The sequence below is a fragment of the Eleutherodactylus coqui genome, chromosome 1 (assembly GCF_035609145.1).
Source record: "Eleutherodactylus coqui strain aEleCoq1 chromosome 1, aEleCoq1.hap1, whole genome shotgun sequence".
Taxonomy (NCBI): Eukaryota; Metazoa; Chordata; class Amphibia; order Anura; family Eleutherodactylidae; genus Eleutherodactylus; species Eleutherodactylus coqui.
In genome coordinates, this window is record NC_089837.1 from 153,404,182 (window position 1) to 153,426,786 (window position 22,605).

Sequence of the window (22,605 nt, forward strand, 5' to 3'; positions counted from 1 at the left end):
AAAGTGGACCTCCGATTCATGAAGGATTACTTGGCAGTGATCAATAGGTTGATTGGCAATAACATTTCTTTGTAAGATAAGCAAACAGTCCATAATATACTAGACTTACAACAACTAGATTCCATGGATTGATCTTCCAACATGCAAGGGGTTGCTTTTCCCTTATTTCTGGCAGCAGTGTTATACATCAGGCTTCTCCCTGACTTCATCAGCATTCCCCGATAGACAGACATTCCTTTACTGGAGTTCACGGGCCAGATACTGGCTTCAGCATGTAGGCCTTGTCAGAAGGCCTGGTAAAAAATCCAGTTGGCAATCATTCCTTCCGCTCTCTGCAACATACAAGGCCATGCCAAGGGGGTTGGTACAAAATCCCCTCCGGCAGCTGCTCTTACTTTTGCAAATCTCCACTGGCATATTCAGCTTTGATGCCCCAAACATGTCCTCCATGTAGTGCCCCAGAACCTTCTGGACCTTTCACATAGGTTATCTTCCAACAGCCTATCACAAAATAGTACACATTTACATTGCAAAAGGAGCCAAAAGCAGTAACACTGAACGATCACTAGTGGCCAGTATTTATCCACAGTCAAACACATATTAAACAAGATAATAACAAATGTGGCATGTTCCTTCATGACTACCCTCTTATATTTACATCATCGGTGTCCCTGCTGCTGCAAATCAGAAAGTATGAGAACTTTGTGTTATTCAAGCAAATGTAAAACTGAAAACTTATAGTACAGTAAGCAGTGCACGAAGAGTTTCTACATTTTTAACTGGAGGCACACTTAAAGGGCTTATTCACATGGGCTTATTTTTGGTCTATGTGCTGTCAATATTTGCAACTGACACAGACAGCCCCCAGACCCTTTAAAGTCAATGCGATTATATCAGAAAAGCAACTTTTTTTTTTTTATTATACGTGGACTGATTAGTACATGTAAAAGAATTGCAGCGCATCCTAATCTAGTCCACATCACAGACTAGAATAGTGCATACAATATGTGCAGTCCACACAGATTGGCAACAGACAGATGTCCATATGCTGCCTGATGGAAGTTGCGCAAAAGATTCCTTGGTACAATTTACACACGCTCGTCTAACTGAGGTCTACCTCTAGCTGTATGAAGAGAAAGCTGGAATTTGGAGCTCTCTTTCAGAAAAGTATTAAAAAGGTTATTCAGGCAAGAACAAAGTTTAGAAGCTGCTCAGAACAGTAACAAACCATAAAACAAGGCTTACGCACCTTACTTGATTCCCACCTCTTCCATTCCACTGGTGCCCAGTCACCCACTGATCCCCACTTTCTCATGCAGTGATGACATTCGAATACAAGGACATGTGACTAGAGATGAGCGAGCATACTCGTCCGAGCTTGATACTCGTTCGAGTATTAGGGTGTTCGAGATGCTCGTTACTCGTAACGAGTACCACGCGGTGTTCGGGTTACTTTCATTTTCTTCCCTGAGAACTTTGCTCGCTTTTCTGGCCAATAGAAAGACAGGGAAGGCATTACAACTTCCCCCTGCAACGTTCAAGCCCTAAACCACCCCCCTGCAGTGAGTGGCTGGCGAGATTAGGTGTCACCCGAGTATTAAAATCTGCCCCTCCCGCGGCTCGCCACATATGCATTCTGACATTAGTTCAGGGAAAGTGGTATCTTGGTGGAGCTGCTATAGGGAGAGTGTTAGGAGTGATTTTAGGTTTCAAGAACCCCAACGGTCCTTCTTAAGGCCATAAATCTTCTCTATATGCGCTCAATGGGGCCGGCGGCAGCAGCGCCGACCCCATTGAGAACATATAGAAGACAAATCCTTCTTCTCTGCCACAGCTGTAACAGCTGTGGCAGAGAAGAACGATGTTTGCCCATTGAATTCAATGGAACCAGCAATACAGCAGGTTCCACTGAAAGCAATGGGCTGCCGGCGAGCGCGGGGATGGATTGTCGGGAAGGGCTTAAATATATAAGCCCTTCCTTGCAATTCATCCAGAAATGTGTTACAATAAAAATATATACCGGCGTATAAGGCGACGGGGCGTATAAGACGACCCCCCAACTGTCACCTTATACGCCGGCAATACAGTGGAGCAAAGAATAAAAATCATTACTTACTTCTTCTGACGTTCTGCGGCGCTGCTGCAGGCTGTCGCTCCCTCCTGGTTCCCGGCAGAGCATTGATTTCTCTACGAAGGGCTTTAAATCCCCGCCTCCAGAAACACACGTGCCTTCAGCCAATCACAGCCAATGACAATGATGTCATTGAATGGCTGTGATTGGCTGTGTTTCTGGAGGCGGGGATTTCAAGCCCTGCGTCCAGAAAGCAATGCTCTGCCGTGGACCAGGAGGGAGCGACAGCCTGCAGGAGCGGCGCAGAATGTCAGAAGAAGTGAGTAATGATTTTTATTCTTTGCTCCGCTGTATGGCCGGCGTATAAGGTGACAGTTGGGGGGTCGTCTTATACGCCCCGTCGCCTTATACGCCGGTATATATTTTTATTGTAACACATTTCTGGATGAATTGCAGGGAAGGGCTTACATATTTAACCCGTTCCCGACAATTCATCCTGCGATCGCCGGCAGCCCATTGCTTTCAGTGGAACCTGCTGTATTGCTGGCTCCATTGAATTCAATGGGAAAACATCGTTCTTCTCTGCCAGAGCTGTTAGAGCTATGGCAGAGGAGAACGATCTTTACGCTGACAGTGAGGGGGGGGGGGGGCACTCTTGCCGCTATTGTGGCTTAATAGTGGGACCTGGGAACTTGAGATGCAGCCCAACATGTAGCCCCTCGCCTGCCCTATCCGTTGCTGTGTCGTTCCCATCACTTTCTTGTATTGCCCCGATTTTCACAAACGAAAACCTTAGCGAGCATCGGCGATATACAAAAATGCTCGGGTCGCCCATTGACTTCAATGGGGTTCGTTACTCGAAACGAACCCTCGAGCATTGCGAAAATTTCGTCCCGAGTAACGAGCACCCGAGCATTTTAGTGCTCGCTCATCTCTACATGTGACCATTGTAGTTAATCACCTCCCAAAGTGATTCACTACAGCAGTTACATGTCCCTGATGTCTGTGATGCCAACTTTGTAGCAGGAAGCCGTGAGAATAAGTAGAAGTGTATCAGGAGTGATGGGGGACCAGATAACAATGAGGGTAAGACTTTTTTTCCACCATTCTCTCAAAACTTTTTTCTTGACTGGATAACCCCTCTCCCCCCTCCCCCCCCTCCCCCCCCCCTATTAACAAGCACATCTTGGGAATTAGATTTTTTCTTTTCACTTTCAAATCAATCCCATGATGCATCAGCAGAGAATTAGCTAAAGGCTGTTCCATTTCTGCCTGCTGTGGGGACGTTTAATTATCATTATATTCTTTATTCACCTAAATAAGCTACAGACCATAAGTATACATTCAGGAGGAGCTGTGATCTTCTCTATTATAACCATATAATAGGAGTTGTGTAATTGTCATCAGTAATTGTGATAAGAGTTTCAGTGTTTTCTCCCCCTTCCGCTCCCCCAGTTTTTGTGGTAGGATTCATTTAACAGTATCACACAGATGAATTGACTAGTTGCAGACCAAATAAACCAAGGTAGATCTACGGAAAAAAGAATTTCAGATAGAAATAAATAACTAACCAAAGTAATACTAGCTCACTTATATATACTGAGGGAATAGCATTATGTATTGAATGAAAAAAAAATCACTGAAGTGGCCCTTTAACAAACCCTGAAAGGCTTACAAATCTGTACTGCAAGGCCACAAGCAGCTAGCTGAGTGCCGACTGCACCAAAGATTCTTGGCTGCAACTTGCAGCGGACAGCACACAGACCCCCATCCATGTGTTGTCTGATGTGCAGGAGAGTGGACATTGCATTCCTACTAGAGATGAGCGAGCACCAAAATGCTCGGGTGCTCGTTACTCGGGACAAAATTTTCGCAATGCTCGAGGGTTCGTTTCGAGTAACGAACCCCATTGAAGTCAATGGGCGACCCGAGCATTTTTGTATATCGCCGATGCTCGCTAAGGTTTTTGTTTGTGAAAATCTGGGCAATTCAAGAAAGTGATGGGAACGACACAGCAACGGATAGGGCAGGCGAGGGGCTACATGTTGGGCTGCATCTCAAGTTCCCAGGTCCCACTATTAAGCCACAATAGCGGCAAGAGTGCCCCCCCCCCCGCACTGTCAGCGTAAAGATCGTTCTCCTCTGCCATAGCTGTAACAGCTGTGGCAGAGAAGAACGATGTTTGCCCATTGAATTCAATGGAGCCAGCAATACAGCAGGTTCCACTGAAAGCAATGGGCTGCCGGCGATCGCAGGATGAATTGTTGGGAAGGGGTTAAATATATAAGCCCTTCCCTGCAATTCATCCAGAAATGTGTTACAATAAAAATATATACCGGTGTATAAGGCGACGGGGGGTATAAGACGACCCCCCAACAGTCACCTTATACGCCGGCAATACAGCGGAGCAAAGAATAAAAATCATTACTCACTTCTTCTGACGTTCTGCGCCGCTCCTGCAGGCTGTCGCTCCCTCCTGGTCCACGGCAGAACATTGCTTTCTGGACGCAGGGCTTGAAATCCCCGCCTCCAGAAACACAGCCAATCACAGCCATTCAATGACATCATTGTCATTGGCTGTGATTGGCTGAAGGCACGTGTGTTTCTGGAGGCGGGGATTTAAAGCCCTTCGTAGAGAAATCAATGCTCTGCCGGGAACCAGGAGGGAGCGACAGCCTGCAGCAGCGCCGCAGAACGTCAGAAGAAGTAAGTAATGATTTTTATTCTTTGCTCCACTGTATTGCCGGCGTATAAGGTGACAGTTGGGGGGTCGTCTTATACGCCCCGTCGCCTTATACGCCGGTATATATTTTTATTGTAACACATTTCTGGATGAATTGCAGGGAAGGGCTTATATATTTAAGCCCTTCCCGACAATTCATCCCCGCGCTCGCCGGCAGCCCATTGCTTTCAGTGGAACCTGCTGTATTGCTGGTTCCATTGAATTCAATGGGCAAACATCGTTCTTCTCTGCCACAGCTGTTACAGCTGTGGCAGAGAAGAAGGATTTGTCTTCTATATGTTCTCAATGGGGTCGGCGCTGCTGCCGCCGGCCCCATTGAGCGCATATAGAGAAGATTTATGGCCTTAAGAAGGACCGTTGGGGTTCTTGAAGCCTAAAATACTCCTAACACTCTCCCTATAGCAGCTCCACCAAGATACCACTTTCCCTGAACTAATGTCAGAATGCATCTGTGGCGAGCCGCGGGAGGGGCAGATTTTAATATTCGGGTGACACCTAAACTCGCCAGCCACTCACTGCAGGGGGGTGGTTTAGGGCTTGAACGTTGCAGGGGGAAGTTGTAATGCCTTCCCTGTCTTTCTATTGGCCAGAAAAGCGCGCAAATTTCTCAGGGAAGAAAATGAAAGTAACCCGAACACCGCGTGGTCCTCGTTACGAGTAACGAGCATCTCGAACACCCTAATACTCGAACGAGTATCAAGCTCGGACGAGTATGCTCGCTCATCTCTAATTCCTACTCTCATCCGTGATTCAGACCAGAAAATGGCATCTTGCAAGTTTTCTTTCGTGGACCATTGGTGAGTGAACAAAACTGCCCAGCTCTGTAGCCCCATCATTTCAATCGGTCCAAGTTCTGTCAAAGTTTCTTAAGTTTCAAATTTGAACAAAACTCAAATGAAAACAATTCTCCATGTGAATGGGTCCTTATACAAAGTCATCTTTATTGGTATGGCATATTCAAATACTTCAGATTAGGTTGATTGGGGTGACCGCCCAGGGCCCAAGACTCCAAAGGAGCAAATAGCCATTCCAATCACCCCCTATTGTAATCTGCTATCACTAATCGGGTCATTTTCTCTTTCACTACACCGCCTGGCAACAGTCTACTGACTGACTGCAGTTGTGACCAATCACAACTGCAGTCTTTTAGTGGAAGGGAGAGCCATGCGCCAGGGGAGTCTGCAGCCTGTAACTGGCTGCCAACTCCCCGGGTAACAGTCTCTCCCCTCCCTGGGTGCCACCCACAGCCGCTAAGGGGCCGGTCACAATTGCGACCCCTATCCTACGGCAGTGTACATAACAGAGGTTTTATCCCCATTTCAGCTCTATTATCTTGATGTCTCAACATGACCATGCACAGCATTACAAGCTCATACACTCAATTGAATAGTGGCCCCTAATAGAGGGAAATGAGTGTCTGTCCTTAATTTGAGCAGTATGATTGTCTGCATTTAGAAAAGGGCTGTCCTATTGAGATGAATTCTCTTCAATAAAAAAATGACTCATAGCTTCAGAGGCTGTTGTAAATACACAGAATATTGCTTAAAGTCATTTTACTAAACATTGCATACTGATTTTTTGCATTTATACAATTAGGTGAGATACATACAAGTGCAAAAAATACGTTATGTATGGATCCACTCTGAGAGCAAGTTTATTAAAATTGGGTAAGTACAGTAGATCAGATGTAAAATACTATATTGAATCAATCACATCCCTGATCTAAGACTCATACATGGCATTTTCCTTTTAGTGCTCTGGAGGAAGATCTGTCTTGCTCAGACATACACTCAAAATATGGTTTTGGCCTAACCAAAGAAGAACAGAAAGTCAGGTATAGACTCCATCTTGTCCGCAGTCTGATGCTTCAGATTAATTTATGGATTCATGTTGAAGAGGTTTTCTACTTCTAATTTTATGTAACTAAAGCAGCTTCCATAAAAAGTTACTGTATTACTTGCTATCAGTTATGAAGATCTTTCTTTGCTGTCAGTCAGTATAAGCATTCATTGTTTACATGCAGAGTGGATACAGGTTAGGCCACCTGTACACGGCAGAGATGGATTCCGCTTGCAGGTCCAGCTCGGACCGCCAAAGGCGACCCTGCATACCTGTATTTTCTCTTCTTTTTCTATACTGCAAAATGTCGTGGCGAGCACCATCGGACATGCGCAGTACAGATTTTTTTTTAAATGTTTATTTTTCCCGCGCCATTGCTAGGCGATGATGTGGAATCCGTGACCTGTCTGCAATGTTAATTGCGGACAAGCCGCAGGTCAGTCGACGCAAAAATGGAGCATGCTGCGATTTATTTCCTCAGCGAGTGGTAATCACAATTGATTTACGCTTGTGTGCAGGAAAAAGCGATTTCCCATAGCATGCTATGAACAGGACTTTGCGGTGCGGACACTCGCCATAGATTCCACAGCGAAAACATGTCTGTGTGCAGGCAGCCTAAAAGGCTTATTAGAAAAGAGATCTTGGCAATGAGCCGTGCAGTTGTGTGAACAGCCCATGTACAAGTTTCTACAGCTGACTTTATAGGAAGTCTAGAAAGCTGAGAGGAATTGAAACAAAGTATATTTGAAAATTGCACAACTTTTCACTCAGAGTGGTTAGGCTTTCTTTACATAATACTAAATACCGTAATACCAGAATACCACCTCATGCCTTACTGCTATCTTAGTACAAATATGTCTTACTGCTATCATAGTATAATTATTACTTATATTATATTTGGGCAGACAGCAGATCTGCGGACTTAATACGATTACAGTGAAGATCATTCCGGTGTGGAAACTACTGTCCAAAGAGGTAGGATACTTATATTGTCTACAGGACCTTGGTCAATCAGCTCTACACCATACCGCTGTAAGGGCTCCTGCACACTTGCGTTTCTATTTGCGCGCTATTTCACACAATATCGCAGCGTTTTTTAAAGCGATTGTCAATGGGACTTTCTAATGTTAAAAACGCATTGCATAAAAATTGCAAAGTACCAACTTGCGATGCGTTTTTAATAGAGATGAGCGAACGTACTCGGTAAGGGCGATTTCGCAATCGAGCACCGCGATTTTCTAGTACTTCACTACTCGGGTGAAAAGTACTCGGGTGCGCTGTGGGTGAGCGGGGGGTTGCAGAGGGGAGTGGGGGGTAGCAGCGGGGAACAGGGGGAGCCCTCTCTCCCTCTCCCCCCACTCCCCGCTGCAACCCCCCACTCACCCACAGCGCACCCGAGTACTTTTCACCCGAGTAGTGAACTACTCGAAAATCGCGGTGCTCGGTTGCGAAATCGCCCTTACCGAGTACGTTCGCTCATCTCTAGTTTTTAACATTAAAAAGTTCCCATTGACAATCGCGTAAAAAACCCTGCAGTGATATTACGTGAAAAAAAAGCACAAGAAAAACGCAAGTGTGCAGGAGCCCTAACTGTTTATGAAGTAGGAAGCAGATAACTTCATACATTGTGTAGTGGCCTGGCATAGTATTACAGGCACAATTCCCACTGAAGCGAATGGCTTCTGTGTCTGCATTATGATGCCAGACCACCATACAATGTACAGAGATATCTGCAGCCTGCTCAGTACAACATGACAGTAGCTTGGCAAACAGCTTCTTGGTAGGGGTCCCAAGTGACGTATCCCTGTTGACAATTAGAGATGAGTGAGCATACTCGATAAGGGCAATTACTCGATCGAGTATTGCCCTTAGCGAGTACCTGCCCGCTCTAGAGAAAAGGTTCAGCTGCCGGAGGGGGAGAGCGGGGAGGAACGGAGAGGAGATCTCTCTCTCCCTCTCTCTCCACCGCTCCCCCCTGCTCATGGCCGCAACTCACTTCTCACTCGCGCCGGCAGCTGAACCTTTTCTTTCGAGCGGGCAGGTACTCGCTAAGGGCAATGCTCGATCGAGTAATTGCGAGTATGCTCGCTCATCTCTATTGATAATCTATTGTTATTCTATTTTGGCACTAGAAAACTCCTTTAAAAAATATATATCTCTGGGAGCCATATGGGATGCATGCACAGGGTATGCATGAACCCTGACTTGGTTTTGTAACATGGTATATGATGATTTGCTTTCTCAGTTAGGTGAGATATGGAAGTATGGGGAAAAAGGCACATACTTTCCAACCCTGAGCCCTATGAATAGAATTACAACCAAGCAGAATTAATCTACACTGTCTAAATCTGATTTTTGCATAGAAACACAAGGTTAAAAAAGGGCAAAGTGGCTTTGTAAAACTTGCATCATGTTACACTTTGCATTGCTTCTCAATTTTAATCTGCAGAAAAGAAAAAAATCCTAATTCTAGACAAGAGCCCATTGTTAGAACATTTTGTGAGCCACGTTGTTTAAAAGCATGAATTCTATCAGACAGAAGTGAGGCTAAATCTCTTCTTTCTCTGCACGTTTTAGCTAAATGAAAATTACAGGTTCAAGGAATCAAAAATACCAACTTATTTCAGTGTCTTTATTAAGCCCACATTATCATCATAGAATCCTCTGATGATCTAGATCTAAATCTATTTCTTAGATGGAAAGATCTTCATATACTCATTGTTTAATGTTAGGGCTAAAGGGTTTTACTGTTATGTAATTGCATTACATTCTATGTTTTATGAGAAGCTTTGCATAGCAGCTAAAACGTGGCACTAGAAGGTGAGGACTGGGCCAGGACAAGAGGTAAGCATCCGAATAGGATGCCGTGTTACAACAAAGTTCGAGGGGTGCAGACAGAATTTATTGGACATTGCATTTTTAACACATATTGCAGGAAAAAACAGCAATGGAACTGTGTTGTGCTATGAATCTAAATGTGTGTTAGACCTTTTATGGTAGAATCGCGTTAGAGGGCGGCATAAAGCTGGTGAGAGGTTCCCTTTAGTGACGGAATAGGCCACACCATGCATCGTAAGCCACAGTGAATTCTGCATCAAAAATCCACAGGCTTAAAAGAGGCATGCAATTCCACATTTTACTCTACGTTTTGTGCTGACGGGGACAATTCGCACTGGTGCAGGACACATTTCAAAAGGTTATGTACCCTAATTAGTTCCAGCGGAGTTCTTTTTCCCACACAATTGCGCATTTGCACGGGTATTCGGTGCACATTTACGCAGCCCCCATAGACTCCTCTGGGACCTTTAAATACGCAAATGCGTACTAAAATACACATGCTATGCTTTTTTTCGCATGTGGGATGCGCACACAAACATGAAAATGAGAATTAACTCATTGGGTTCTATTCTCTACGTATTGTGTGTGTAAAGTTTGTGCACACAAGTAAGTCCATGGGAATCAGTCCTTACCCGTGTGGATTTTGACATGGAATTCTGCAGCTGCAGATTTGACTGCATTGTGAGTCCTAATTCCATCCTGTTAAAGATCCCTTTTAAAAAAACAGATTCTATGTTTGTACTCATTTGCATTCCCTTGCTGTAAGGCTGCAAATGAGCCATGAGGTGCATGTAATTAAAAGAGTCCTACGATTGTGCTCAGTTTAGGAGTATGGAGGATGCATCAGCATGCAATGCATGGCCCATTTGTGGACTTACAGTGGAGTGAATGCAGGTGAGTACAGTCATAGAAATTACATACTAAAGGGGTTATCTAACCATGTAAAATTGATGGCCTATCCACAGGATAAATACATCATACATGTTATCATTATATACACAGGACATAGCGTCAATAAGGTTTAATAAAAATCACTTGTTGAATACTCATAAGACTTTATGTCAAAACTTTAAGAAGCTTATAGGTAACCATGTACTTTTTTCCAATGAAACCAATATTCTTTTTTTTCTACTTTTACAGGTTTTCAACCCATTTTATGTGTTTCAAGCCTACTCTTTAAGTATATGGATAGCTACATCATACATTGAATACAGTTTAGCTATTTTACTTATGACCATCATATCTATTGCTGCAACAGTATATAATTTAAGAAAGGTATGCATTCATGAATCTGAAGAGAACAATGTATATATATATATATATATATATATATATATATATATATATATATATATATATATATATATGTGTGTGTGTGTGTGTGTGTGTGTGTGTATGTGTTTAGTATTTATTTACTTATTTATGTTTTTCTCTTTAGCAATCAGTCAAACTGCACAAAATGTCAACATCCTATAACAGCATTTTGGTTTCTCTGCTTCTTAAAAATGGAGGTAATAGTTGCAAAGTGAATTAGTTCACTAATAATAACATATAGTGTAGCTATAGAGTCATGTGTATATCATCATGTGTCTGAATCCTCTCTTGCAGTTGTCTTCTGTTTATAGTTTTAGTATACATAAAAACAAATGACTTAAAAATATAAATGTACAAATAGCAAAATGGCATGTAGTATAACAGTATGCAGAAATAGTACAATTTAGTAACTAAGGACACTGTATGGAAAGTATATGTATACTGTAAATATGGTGTAAGGCCTCGGTCAGACGGGTGTTTTTTCGTGCGATTTGCGCATGCGATCTGCGCATATATAGAACCATTGCTTCACAATGGGATCGATCACATGGCCGCTTTTTATGCGGATGTCCGATAAATTATAGGAGACGAGGAATCGCAGATCGCGCCTATCTGCGTTCTGCGATTCCTTGTGTTCTATATATGCGCTCAATGGGGCCGGCGGCAGCAGCGCTGACCCCATTGAGAACATATACTACAAAGATCATTCTCCTCTGTAACAGCTATGGCAGAGAAGAACGATGTTCGCCCATTGAATTCAATGGAGCCGGCAATACAGCCGGCTCCATTGAAAGTAATGGGCTGCCGGCGAGCGCGGGATGAATTTTCGGGAAGGGCTTAAAAATATAAGCCCTTACCTGAAAATCATCCTAAGGCCTTAGTCAGACGGGCGTTTTTAGCCGCGATTTGCGCATGCGTCCGGCGATTTTTTAAAACCATTGCTTTGCAATGGTATCGGACACATGAGCGCTTTTTATGCGCTCGTCCGATAAATTATAGAACAAAAAATCGCAGATCGCACCTATCTGCGATCTGCGATTCCTGTTCTCTTCTGTATATGCGCTCAATGGGGCCGGCGGCAGCAGCGCCGACCCCATTGAGAACATATAGAAGACAAATCATTCTTCTCTGCCACAGCTGTAACAGCTGTGGCAGAGAAGAACGATGTTTGCCCATTGAATTCAATGGAGCGGCAATACAGCCGCTCCATTGAAAGCAATGGGCTGCCGGCGTGCGCGGGGTGAATTGTCGGGAAGGGGTTAAATATATAAGCCCTTCCCGGCAATTCATCCTAAAATGTGTTAAAATAAAAAAAAATTGTATACTCACCTTTCCGCTGCAGCCGGAGTCCAGCCGCGGCCGCTGTCAGTTCTCCTGAACTGCTTCTTGGCACTATTCAGCCGGCGGGGCTTTAAAATCCCTGCCTGCTGAATGATCTGCCTCTGATTGGTCACAGCCCTGACCAATCAGAGGCTGAAAACACTCACACACCCATTCATGAATTCATGAATGGGTGAGTGACTGCTGCCTCTCAGCGCTGAGCCAATCAGGGGCAGGTCTGACTCACATCCATTCATGAATTCATGAATGGGTGTGAGTGAGGCATGCCTCTGATTGGCTCAGCGCTGAGCCAATCAGGGGGCTGGTCTGACTCACACCCCCTTCACACCCACTGCAGGACGGCCGCACGGAGCTCCGGCTGCCGGCAGAAGGTGAGTATACAATTTTTTTTTTATTTTTACACATTTTAGGATGCATTGCAGGTAAGGGCTTATATATTTAAGCCCTTACCGACAATTCATCCCGGGCTCGCCCGCAGCGCATTGCTTTCAATGGAGACGGCTGTATTGCCATCTCCATTGAATGCAATGCGCTGGACAGCTCCGGCTTGTTTCTAATGAAACGCGGCTAGGAGCATATTTTCGGGCGATTTGCGGGCGACTTGCGCGCACCGGTCACGCGATTTGCGGATGCGCATCCATCATGCGATCCGCAAATCGCGCAAAAAAACACCTGTCTGACTAAGGCCTAAAATGTGTAAAAATAAAAAAATAAAAATTATGTCAGCATTAAAGTCGCTCTCCTCTGCCACAGCTGTAAAAGCTGTGGCAGAGAAGAACGATGTTAGCCCATTGAATTCAATGGAGCTGGCAATACAGCTGGCTCCATTGAAAGTAATGGGCTGCCGGCGAGCGCGGGATGAATTTTCGGGAAGGGCTTAAAAATATAAGCCCTTACCTGAAAATCATCCTAAAATGTGTAAAAATAAAAAAATAAAAATTATGTCAGCATTAAGATCGTTCTCCTCTGCCACAGCTGTAACAGCTGTGGCAGAGAAGAATGATGTTAGCCCATTGAATTCAATGGAGCTGGCAATACAGCCGGCTCCATTGAAAGCAATGCGCTGCCGGCGAGCGCGGGATGAATTTTCGGGAAGGGCTTAAAAATATAAGCCCTTCCCTGAAAATCATCCTAAAATGTGTAAAAATGAAAAAAAATATATACTCACCTTGTCCCTGCAGCCGGAGTTCAGCCGCGGCCGGCCGGCAGTTCTCCTGAACTGAACTGTGTAGTATTCAGCAGGCGGTGATTTAAAATCCCCGCTGCTGAATGGGCTTCCTCTGATTGGTCACAGCCCTGACCAATCAGAAGCAGCTCTCACTCACCCATTCATGAATTCATGAATGGGTGAGTGAGTGCTGCCTCTGATTGGCTGAGCGCAGGGACCAATCAGGGGCAGCTCTCAGCTGTCATTCAATAGTCATAATCCTTCTAAACACATTTGTTAACTACCTCACATGATTAGGTAGATTACCAGGTGAGTATATATATATATATATTTTTTTTTACACATTTCTGGATGAATTGCAGGGAAGGGCTTATATATTTAACCCCTTCCCGACAATTCATCCTGCGATTGCCGGCAGCCCATTGCTTTTAATGGAGCCGGCTGTATTGCCGGCTCCATTGAATTCAATGGGCTAACATCGTTCTGCCGGGACAAGGTGAGTATATATATATATATATATATATATATATATATTTTTTTTTTATACATTTCTGGATGAATTGCAGGGAAGGGCTTATATATTTAAGCCCTTCCCGACAATTCATCCCGCGCTCGCCGGCAGGCCATTGCTTTCAATAGAGCCGGCTGTATTGCCGGCTCCATTGAATTCAATGGCCAGTGCTCGTTTAATCGAGACGAGTGCCGCGTGGTGCTCGTCTCGAGTAATGAGCATCTCGAGCACCCTAATACTCGAACGAGCATCAAGCTCCGACGAGTATGCTCGCTCATCTCTAGTTGGGACCCATTAGCTTTTCCTATTTATGACATATTCAATGCCCGTGCCAAATTTCATGTTTCTATGTGAGAAAATTACATTCCGTACGTAAAATTTGGACGCTAATTCTTTGGCATATAGAATTAAATAATCGAGTTGGGACCCATTAGCTTTTCCTATTTATGACATATTCAATGCCCGTGCCAAATTTCATGTTTCTATGTGAGAAAATTACATTCCGTACGTAAAATTTGGATGCTAATTCTTTTGCACTTAGAATTGCATAATCGAGTTGGGACCCATTAGCTTTTCCTATTTATGACATAATCAATGTTCGTGCCAAATTTCAAGTTTCTATGACATTGGGAAGCGAGAAAATTAGATTCCGTACGTAAAATTTGGACGCTAATTCTTTGGCGCTTACAATCGAATAATCGAGTTGGGACCCAATAACTTTTCCTATTTATGACATAATCAATGCTTGTGCCAAATTTCAAGTTTCTATGACATTGGGAAGCGAGAAAATTAGATTCCGTACGTAAAATTTGGACGCTAATTCTTTGGCACTTAGAATTGAATAATCGAGTTGGGACCCATTACCTTTTCCTATTCATGACATAATCAATGCTCGTGCCAAATTTCATGTTTCTACAACATCGGGAAGTGAGAGAATTAGTGGCAATGATGGAAATCGAACGATCTACGTGGGGGGGTCGTAACTGTCGACGACGCACGCACGCGCGCCATTTCTCATAGCATAAATGTACTATGCCTATAATCTTCCCAGGAGTTTCATGGCGATCGGATGAATGGTGTAGTAGCGCATAAAGGACAAACAGACACACAGACACGCACGCAGACAGACACACACGCATACATTCAATTTTATATATATAGATGATGAATGTATATAACTAAATGAAAAACAATTGTAGAATATGCTTAGCATGCTGGCATTAGTGTGCAATGCATTGTCTTATTTTGCCTTTCCTAGAAATAATTTATTTAGCGCTTTTTTGTTTTGTTTTTACAGAACTTGAAGAAGTGCAGTCTCAATCCTTGGTTCCAGGTGACATCATTGTTTTGGGTGGAAACAAGTTTTACTTGCCATGTGATGCCATTCTAATCAGTGGAAGCTGTACAGTGAATGAGGCAATGTTAACTGGTACTGTTATTTTTGTCTTTTTTTACGTCATGATTCCATTCTTTGAAATTATATGATTTCTTATCGTTTACAATATTTGAATTGTCACTGGTTTCTTGCAGGACTGTTGGGTCTTCAAAGTGCTGATGACTGGACTTTGAGATATGCTGTACAATTTACCGACAAGCAGGAGCGCCTAAACAAAGGGAAATTTCTTCCCCTTCTCCGGCTCTTCAAACAATGCGACAGAGCGCAGGAGTTTGAAAAAAGACACAGGATGATATGTGCCACCCGGTCATTACCGCATGTAGTATTCACTAAATGCGGGAAAGATAGGGCAGGCCATATCTTTTCTTGCCTCTACAAATAACGAGCAAAAATCCTGATAGTGAAAACAAAACCACTGAAATCCATTGATATCAGTGGTTTCGTTTTGACCTGTTATGTGGCCGTGATTATCACGGCCACATAAGAGGAGAAAACAAAGTTCGTCTGAATCCACCCTTATAATTCCATTCTCTGTTTCGTTTTTTGGAGCAGAGAAACAGAATGAAAAAGAAAATAAATATATTAGTTGTCTCCCATTGATTTCAATAGGTTTAAAAAAAAACGATTTTCAGATTGCTTCTGTTCTACATAGTAACATAGTATAACAGGCGGAAGAAAGACAAATGTCCATGCAGTTCAGCCTGTTCCAACCCGACTTGTTGATCCAGAGGAAGGAAAAAAAAACAATGAGGCAGAAGCACATTGGTGCCTTCTCAAGTGCCTCCGCCCATTTGCGCCTTCTCACATGCCTCCACCCATTTGCGCCCTTTCACATGCCTCCGCCCCTTTGCTTCTTCTCACATGCCTACACCCGTTAGTGGCCTTCCACATGTTTTCACCCGTTCGCACGCTCTCAATGTCCTCCGCCCATTTTTTTTTTTTTAAATCACACTCACGCTCCCACTAGCTGCTCACTCTCAGTCACACTGATTTGCCTCCTGTATACACACTTCCTGAGGCCTGTTTCATATGGGGATCTATGCACGCAAAAATCACGCACGCAAAAAAACTTGCGGCTTTTATAACGAATGGTTTCCTATTGGAGTGTTCAGATGAAGGAATTTAAGACATGCAAAAAACATCTGAACATTCCCATAGAAACAATTGGTTCTAATAACCAGTGTCAGAGCAGTTAAACCCTGAGTGTAGGGAGGTTTTAAACTACATGGTAGCAGCTTTAAGGGAACAGTGAAGGTCAAGTGTTGATCATCCCCATCAGGAAGTTTGAGGCATCAGAATTAGTGATGAGTAGAGATGAGCGAGCACCAAAATGCTCGGGTGCTCGTTATTCGGGACGAACTTTTCGCGATGCTCGAGGGTTCGTTTCGAGTAACGAACCCCATTGAAGTCAATGGGCGACCCGAGCATTTTTGTATTTCGCCGATGCTCGCTAAGGTTTCCTTGTGTGAAAATCTGGGCAATTCAAGAAAGTAATGGGAACGACACAGCAACGGATAGGGCAGGCGAGGGGCTACATGTTGGGCTGCATCTCAAGTTCACAGGTCCCACTATTAAGCCACAATAGCGGCAAGAGTGCCCCCCCCCTCCCAAAAACTTTTACTTCTGAAAAGCCCTCATTAGCATGGCATACCTTAGCTAAGCACCACACTACCTCCAACAAAGCACAATCACTGCCTGCATGACACTCCACTGCCACTTCTCCTGGGTTACATGCTGCCCAACCCCCCCCCCCCTCCCCCCCACAGCGCACACCAAAGTGTCCCTGCGCAGCCTTCAGCTGCCCTCATGCCACACCACCCTCATGTCTATTTAGAAGTGCGTCTGCCATGACGAGGAACCGCAGGCACACACTGCAGAGGGTTGGCACGGCTAGGCAGCGACCCTCTTTAAAAGGGGCCGGGCGATAGCCCACAATGCTGTACAGAAGCAATGAGAAATAGAATCCTGTGCCACCGCCATCAGGAGCTGCACACGTGGGCATAGCAATGGGGAACCTATGTGCCACACACTATTCATTCTGTCAAGGTGTCTGCATGCCCCAGTCAGACCGCGGTTTTTAATTCATAGACACAGGCAGGTACAACTCCCTATTGTGAAGTCCCTGTGGACCCACAGCATGGGTGGCTCCCTGGAACCCACCGGCGGTACATAAAAATATCCCATTGCATTGCCCAACACAGCTGAGGTAGTAATGTCGTGCTTAATACAGGTGGGCTTCGGCCCACACTGCATGCCCCAGTCAGACTGGGGTTCTTTACAAGTGGACAGATGTAGGTTAAACTCCGTGTGCACCTACAGCATGGGTGGCTCCCTGGAACCCACCGGCGATACACAAAAATATCCCATTGCATTGCCCAACACAGCTGAGGTAACGTCAGCTGTAATGCAGGTGGGCTAAAAATTCATTTGATTACACTGTAGGCGAGGGCCCACAAAAATTGCTGTATCAACAGTACTAATGTACATCCAAAAAATTGGCCATGCCCAACCAAGATGGCAGGTGAAACCCATTAATCGCTTTGGTTAATGTGGCTTAAGTGGTAACTAGGCCTGGAGGCAGCCCAGTTTAAGGAAAAATTGGTTCAAGTTAAAGTTTCAACGCTTTTAAGAGCATTGAAACATATAAAAATTGTTTAGAAAAATTATGAGTGAGCCTTGTGGCCCTAAGAAAAATTGCCCGTTCAGCGTGATTACGTGAGGTTTCAGGAGGAGGAGCAGGAGGAGGAGGAGGAATATTAGACACAGATTGATGAAGCAGAAATGTCCCCGTTTTGGATGGTGAGAGAGAACGTAGCTTCCATCCGCGGGTGCAGCCTACGTATTGCTTACGTATCGCTGCTGTCCGCTGGTGGAGAAGAGAAGTCTGGGGAAATCCAGGCTTTGTTCATCTTGATGAGTGTAAGCCTGTCGGCACTGTCGGTTGACAGGTGGGTACGCTTATCCGTGATGATTCCCCCAGCCACACTAAACACACTCTCTGACAAGACGCTAGCCGCAGGACAAGCAAGCACCTCCAGGGCATACAGCGCGAGTTCAGGCCACGTGTCCAGCTTCGACACCCAGTAGTTGTAGGGGGCAGAGGCGTCACGGAGGACGGTCGTGCGATCGGCTACGTACTCCCTCACCATCCTTTAACAGTGCTCCCGCCGACTCAGCCTTGACTGGGGAGCGGTGACACAGTTTTGCTGGGGAGCCATAAAGCTGGCAAAGGCCTTGGAGAATGTTCCCCTGCCTGCGCTGTACATGCTGCCTGATCTCTGCGCCTCCCCTGCTACCTGGCCCTCGGAACTGCGCCTTCTGCCACTAGCGCTGTCGGATGGGAAGTTTACCATCAGTTTGTCCACCAGCGCCCTGCGGTATAGCAACACTCTCGAACCCCTTTCCTCTTCGGGAATGAGAGTGGGAAGGTTCTCCTTATAGCGTGGGTCGAGCAGTGTGTACACCCAGTAATCCGTAGTGGCCAGAATGCGTGTAACGCGAGGGTCACGAGAAAGGCATCCTAACATGAAGTCAGCCATGTGTGCCAGGGTACCTGTACGCAACACATGGCTGTCTTCACTAGGAAGATCACTTTCAGGATCCTCCTCCTCCTCCTCTTCCTCCTCCTCAGGCCATACACGCTGAAAGGATGACAGCCCAGCAGCATGTGTACCCTCACCAGTGGGCCAAGCTGTCTCTTCCCCCTCCTCCTCATCCTCCTCATGCTCCTCCTCCTCAACACGCTGAGATATAGACAGGCGGGTGCTCTGACTATCCAGCGACATACTGTCTTCCCCCGGCTCTGTTTCCGAGCGCAAAGCATCTGCCTTTATGCTTTGCAGGGAACTTCTCAAGATGCATAGCAGAGGAATGGTGACGCTAATGATTGCAGCATCGCCGCTCACCACCTGGGTAGACTCCTCAAATTTTCCAAGGACCTGGCAGATGGCTGCCAACCAGGGCCACTCTTCTGTAAATAATTGAGGAGGCTGACTCCCACTGCGCCGCTCAAGTTGGAGTTGGTATTCCACTATAGCTCTACGCTGCTCATAGAGTCTGGCCAACATGTGGAGCGTAGAGTTCCACTGTGTGGGCACGTCGCACAGCAGTCGGTGCACTGGCAGATTAAACCTATGTTGCAGTGTCCGCAGGGTGGCAGCGTGCGTGTGGGATTTGCGGAAATGTGCGCAGAGCTGGCGCACCTTTCCGAGCAGGTATGACAAGTGGGGGTAGCTTTTCAGAAAGCGCTGAACCACCAAATTAAAGACATGGGCCAGGCATGGCACGTGCGTGAGGCTGCCGAGCTGCAGAGCCGCCACCAGCTTACGGCCGTTGTCACACACGACCATGCCCGGTTGGAGGCTCAGCGGCGCAAGCCAGTGGTCGGTCTGCTCTGTCAGACCCTGCAGCAGTTCGTGGGCCGTGTGCCTCTTCTCTCCTAAGCTGAGTAGTTTCAACACGGCCTGCTGACACTTGCCCACCGCTGTGCTGCCACGCCGCGTGACACCGACTGCTGGCGACGTGCTGCTGACACATCTTGATTGCGAGACAGAGATTGCGTTGGAGGAGGAGGAGGAGGAAGGTGCTTTAGTGGAGGAAGCATACACCGCCGCAGATACCACCACCGAGCTGTGGCCCGCAATTCTGGGGGTGGGTAGGACGTGAGCGGTCCCAGGCTCTGACTCTGTCCCAGCCTCCACTAAATTCACCCAATGTGCCGTCAGGGAGATATAGTGGCCCTGCCCGCCTGTGCTTGTCCACGTGTCCGTTGTTAAGTGGACCTTGGCAGTAACCGCGTTGGTGAGGGCGCGTACAATGTTGCGGGAGACGTGGTCGTGCAGGGCTGGGACGGCACATCGGGAAAAGTAGTGGCGACTGGGAACCGAGTAGCGCGGGGCAGCCGCCGCCATCATGCTTTTGAAAGCCTCCGTTTCCACAAGCCTATACGGCAGCATCTCTAGGCTGATCAATTTTGCAATGTGCACGTTTAACGCTTGAGCGTGCGGGTGCGTGGCGTCGTAGTTGCGCTTGCGCTCAAACTGTGGCACTAGCGACGTCTGGACGCTGCGCTGAGAGACATTGCTGGATGGGGCCGAGGACAGCGGAGGTGAGGGTGTGGGTGCAGACCAGGAGACGGTAGTGCCTGTGTCCTCAGAGGGGGGTTGGATCTCAGTGGCAGGTTGGGGCACAGGGGGAGAGGCAGTGGTGCAAACCGGAGGCGGTGAACGGGCATCGTCCCACCTTGTGGGGTGCTTGGCCATCATATGCCTGCGCATGCTGTTGGTGGTGCCTCCCCAGCTGATCTTGGCGCGACAAAGGTTGCACACCACTGTTCGTCGGTCGTCAGGCGTCTCTGTGAAAAACTGCCACACCGTAGAGCACCTTGACCTCTACAGGGTGGCATGGCGCGAGGGGGCGCTTTGGGAAACAGTTGGTGGATTATTCGGTCTGGCCCTGCCTCTACCCCTGGCCACCGCACTGGCTCGGCCTGTGCCCACACCCTCACTTGGCCCTCCGCGTCCTCGGCCGCGTCCACATCCTCTAGGCCTACCCCTACCCCTCAGCATGCTGTATTACCAGTGATTTTATTTCCCAGGCAGGAAAGAAATTGGCGCAAGCCTGCAGTAAACCGTAGCTGTTTGCGTCTGATTTTTGTACGTTGTCCACGCAGCACACACATACACGGAGACCTTAGGACTGACACAGGCAGGCCAAATATAATTTCTTTTCCTTTTTTGCAAAGGGAAGCACCCACTGCGTATATTCAATGAACAAGAAGTTTAATATCTGTGGTGTGGCCCTCAAAAAGTGTCACACAACTATAGTGTAGCAGAGTTATTAACTCTAGCAGAGCAGGTATTTGCCAGTCAGGAGAGACAATGGCGCAAGCCTGCAGTAAACCGTAGCTGGTTGCATCTGATTTTTGTACGTTGTCCACGCAGCACACACGTACACGGAGACCTTAGGACTGACACAGGCAGGCCAAATATAATTTCTTTTCCTTTTTTGCAAAGGGAAGCACCCACTGCGTATATTCAATGAACAAGAAGTTTAATATCTGTGGTGTGGCCCTCAAAAAGTGTCACACAACTATAGTGTAGCAGAGTTATTAACTCTAGCAGAGCAGGTATTTGCCAGTCAGGAAAGACAATGGCGCAAGCCTGCAGTAAACCGTAGCTGGTTGCGTCTGATTTTTGTACGTTGTCCACGCAGCACACACGTACACGGAGACCTTAGGACTGACACAGGCAGGCCAAATATAATTTCTTTTCCTTTTTTGCAAAGGGAAGCACCCACTGTGTATATTCAATGAACAAGAAGTTTAATATCTGTGGTGTGGCCCTCAAAAAGTGTCACACAACTATAGTGTAGCAGAGTTATTAACTCTAGCAGAGCAGGTATTTGCCAGTCAGGAAAGACAATGGCGCAAGCCTGCAGTAAACCGTAGCTGGTTGCGTCTGATTTTTGTACGTTGTCCACGCAGCACACACGTACACGGAGACCTTAGGACTGACACAGGCTGGCCAAATATAATTTTTTGTCCTTTTTAGCAAAGGGAAGGACCCACTGCGTATATTCAATGAACAATAACTGTGTTGTGGCCCTGCCTACACAATTCTGTCCCTGTAGTATCAATGGAGGGTGCAATGCTCTGCACAGACGATTTTTAGAAGAAAAAAAAATGCAACACTGCTAACAGCAGCCAGCACAGTACTGCACACGCTTCAATTTGGCCCTAGAAAGGACCGTTGAGGTTCTTGAAGGCTACACTCACTCCTAACACTCTCCCTGCCTATACACCACTTCTGTCCCTAATGCCGGGTGCGATGCTCTGCACTGCCGATTTTGAGAAAAAAAAACAAAACACTGCTAGCAGCAGCCTGCACACAGGTAGATGTGGCCCTGAGAAGGACCGTTGGGGTTCTTGAAGCCTACACTGACTCCTAACGCTCTCCCTACAGCAGCACCAGCACGATAGTACTTTCCCTCAGCTAACTCACAAGGCATGTGTGGCGAGCCGCGGGAGGGGCCGACTTTTATACTCGGGTGACATCTGATCGCCCCAGTCACTCACAGCAGGGGGGTGGTATAGGGCTTGAACGTCACAGGGGGAAGTTGTAATGCCTTCCCTGTCTTTCAATTGGCCAGAAAAGCGCGCTAACGTCTCAGAGAGGAAACTGAAAGTAACCAGAACACCGCGTGGTGCTCGTTACGAGTAACGAGCATCCTGAACACCCTAATATTCGCACGAATATCAAGCTCGGACGAGTACGTTCGCTCATCTCTAGTGATGAGCAATTAGTGGAATAATCGGTTTGTGTCACTATCCGGCCAATTTCACAAAAATCATTGTGAACCGAGACAGCCGATTTCGACTCCCATT

At 46.2% G+C, this 22,605-nt stretch overlaps 1 protein-coding gene across 1 annotated transcript in view; it reads left to right on the forward strand.

Annotated features, from left to right (window-relative positions):
- Nucleotides 1-22,605, forward strand: part of LOC136627047 (probable cation-transporting ATPase 13A5) — a 159,600-nt gene that overhangs the window by 18,535 nt on the left and 118,460 nt on the right. Inside the window, exons 4-9 of the mRNA XM_066601998.1 lie at nucleotides 6,411-6,481; nucleotides 6,568-6,648; nucleotides 7,559-7,628; nucleotides 10,632-10,766; nucleotides 10,930-11,002; nucleotides 15,123-15,254. Coding sequence (XP_066458095.1) covers nucleotides 6,411-6,481; nucleotides 6,568-6,648; nucleotides 7,559-7,628; nucleotides 10,632-10,766; nucleotides 10,930-11,002; nucleotides 15,123-15,254 — 562 coding nt within the window. The remainder of the gene's footprint in view (nucleotides 1-6,410; nucleotides 6,482-6,567; nucleotides 6,649-7,558; nucleotides 7,629-10,631; nucleotides 10,767-10,929; nucleotides 11,003-15,122; nucleotides 15,255-22,605) is intronic.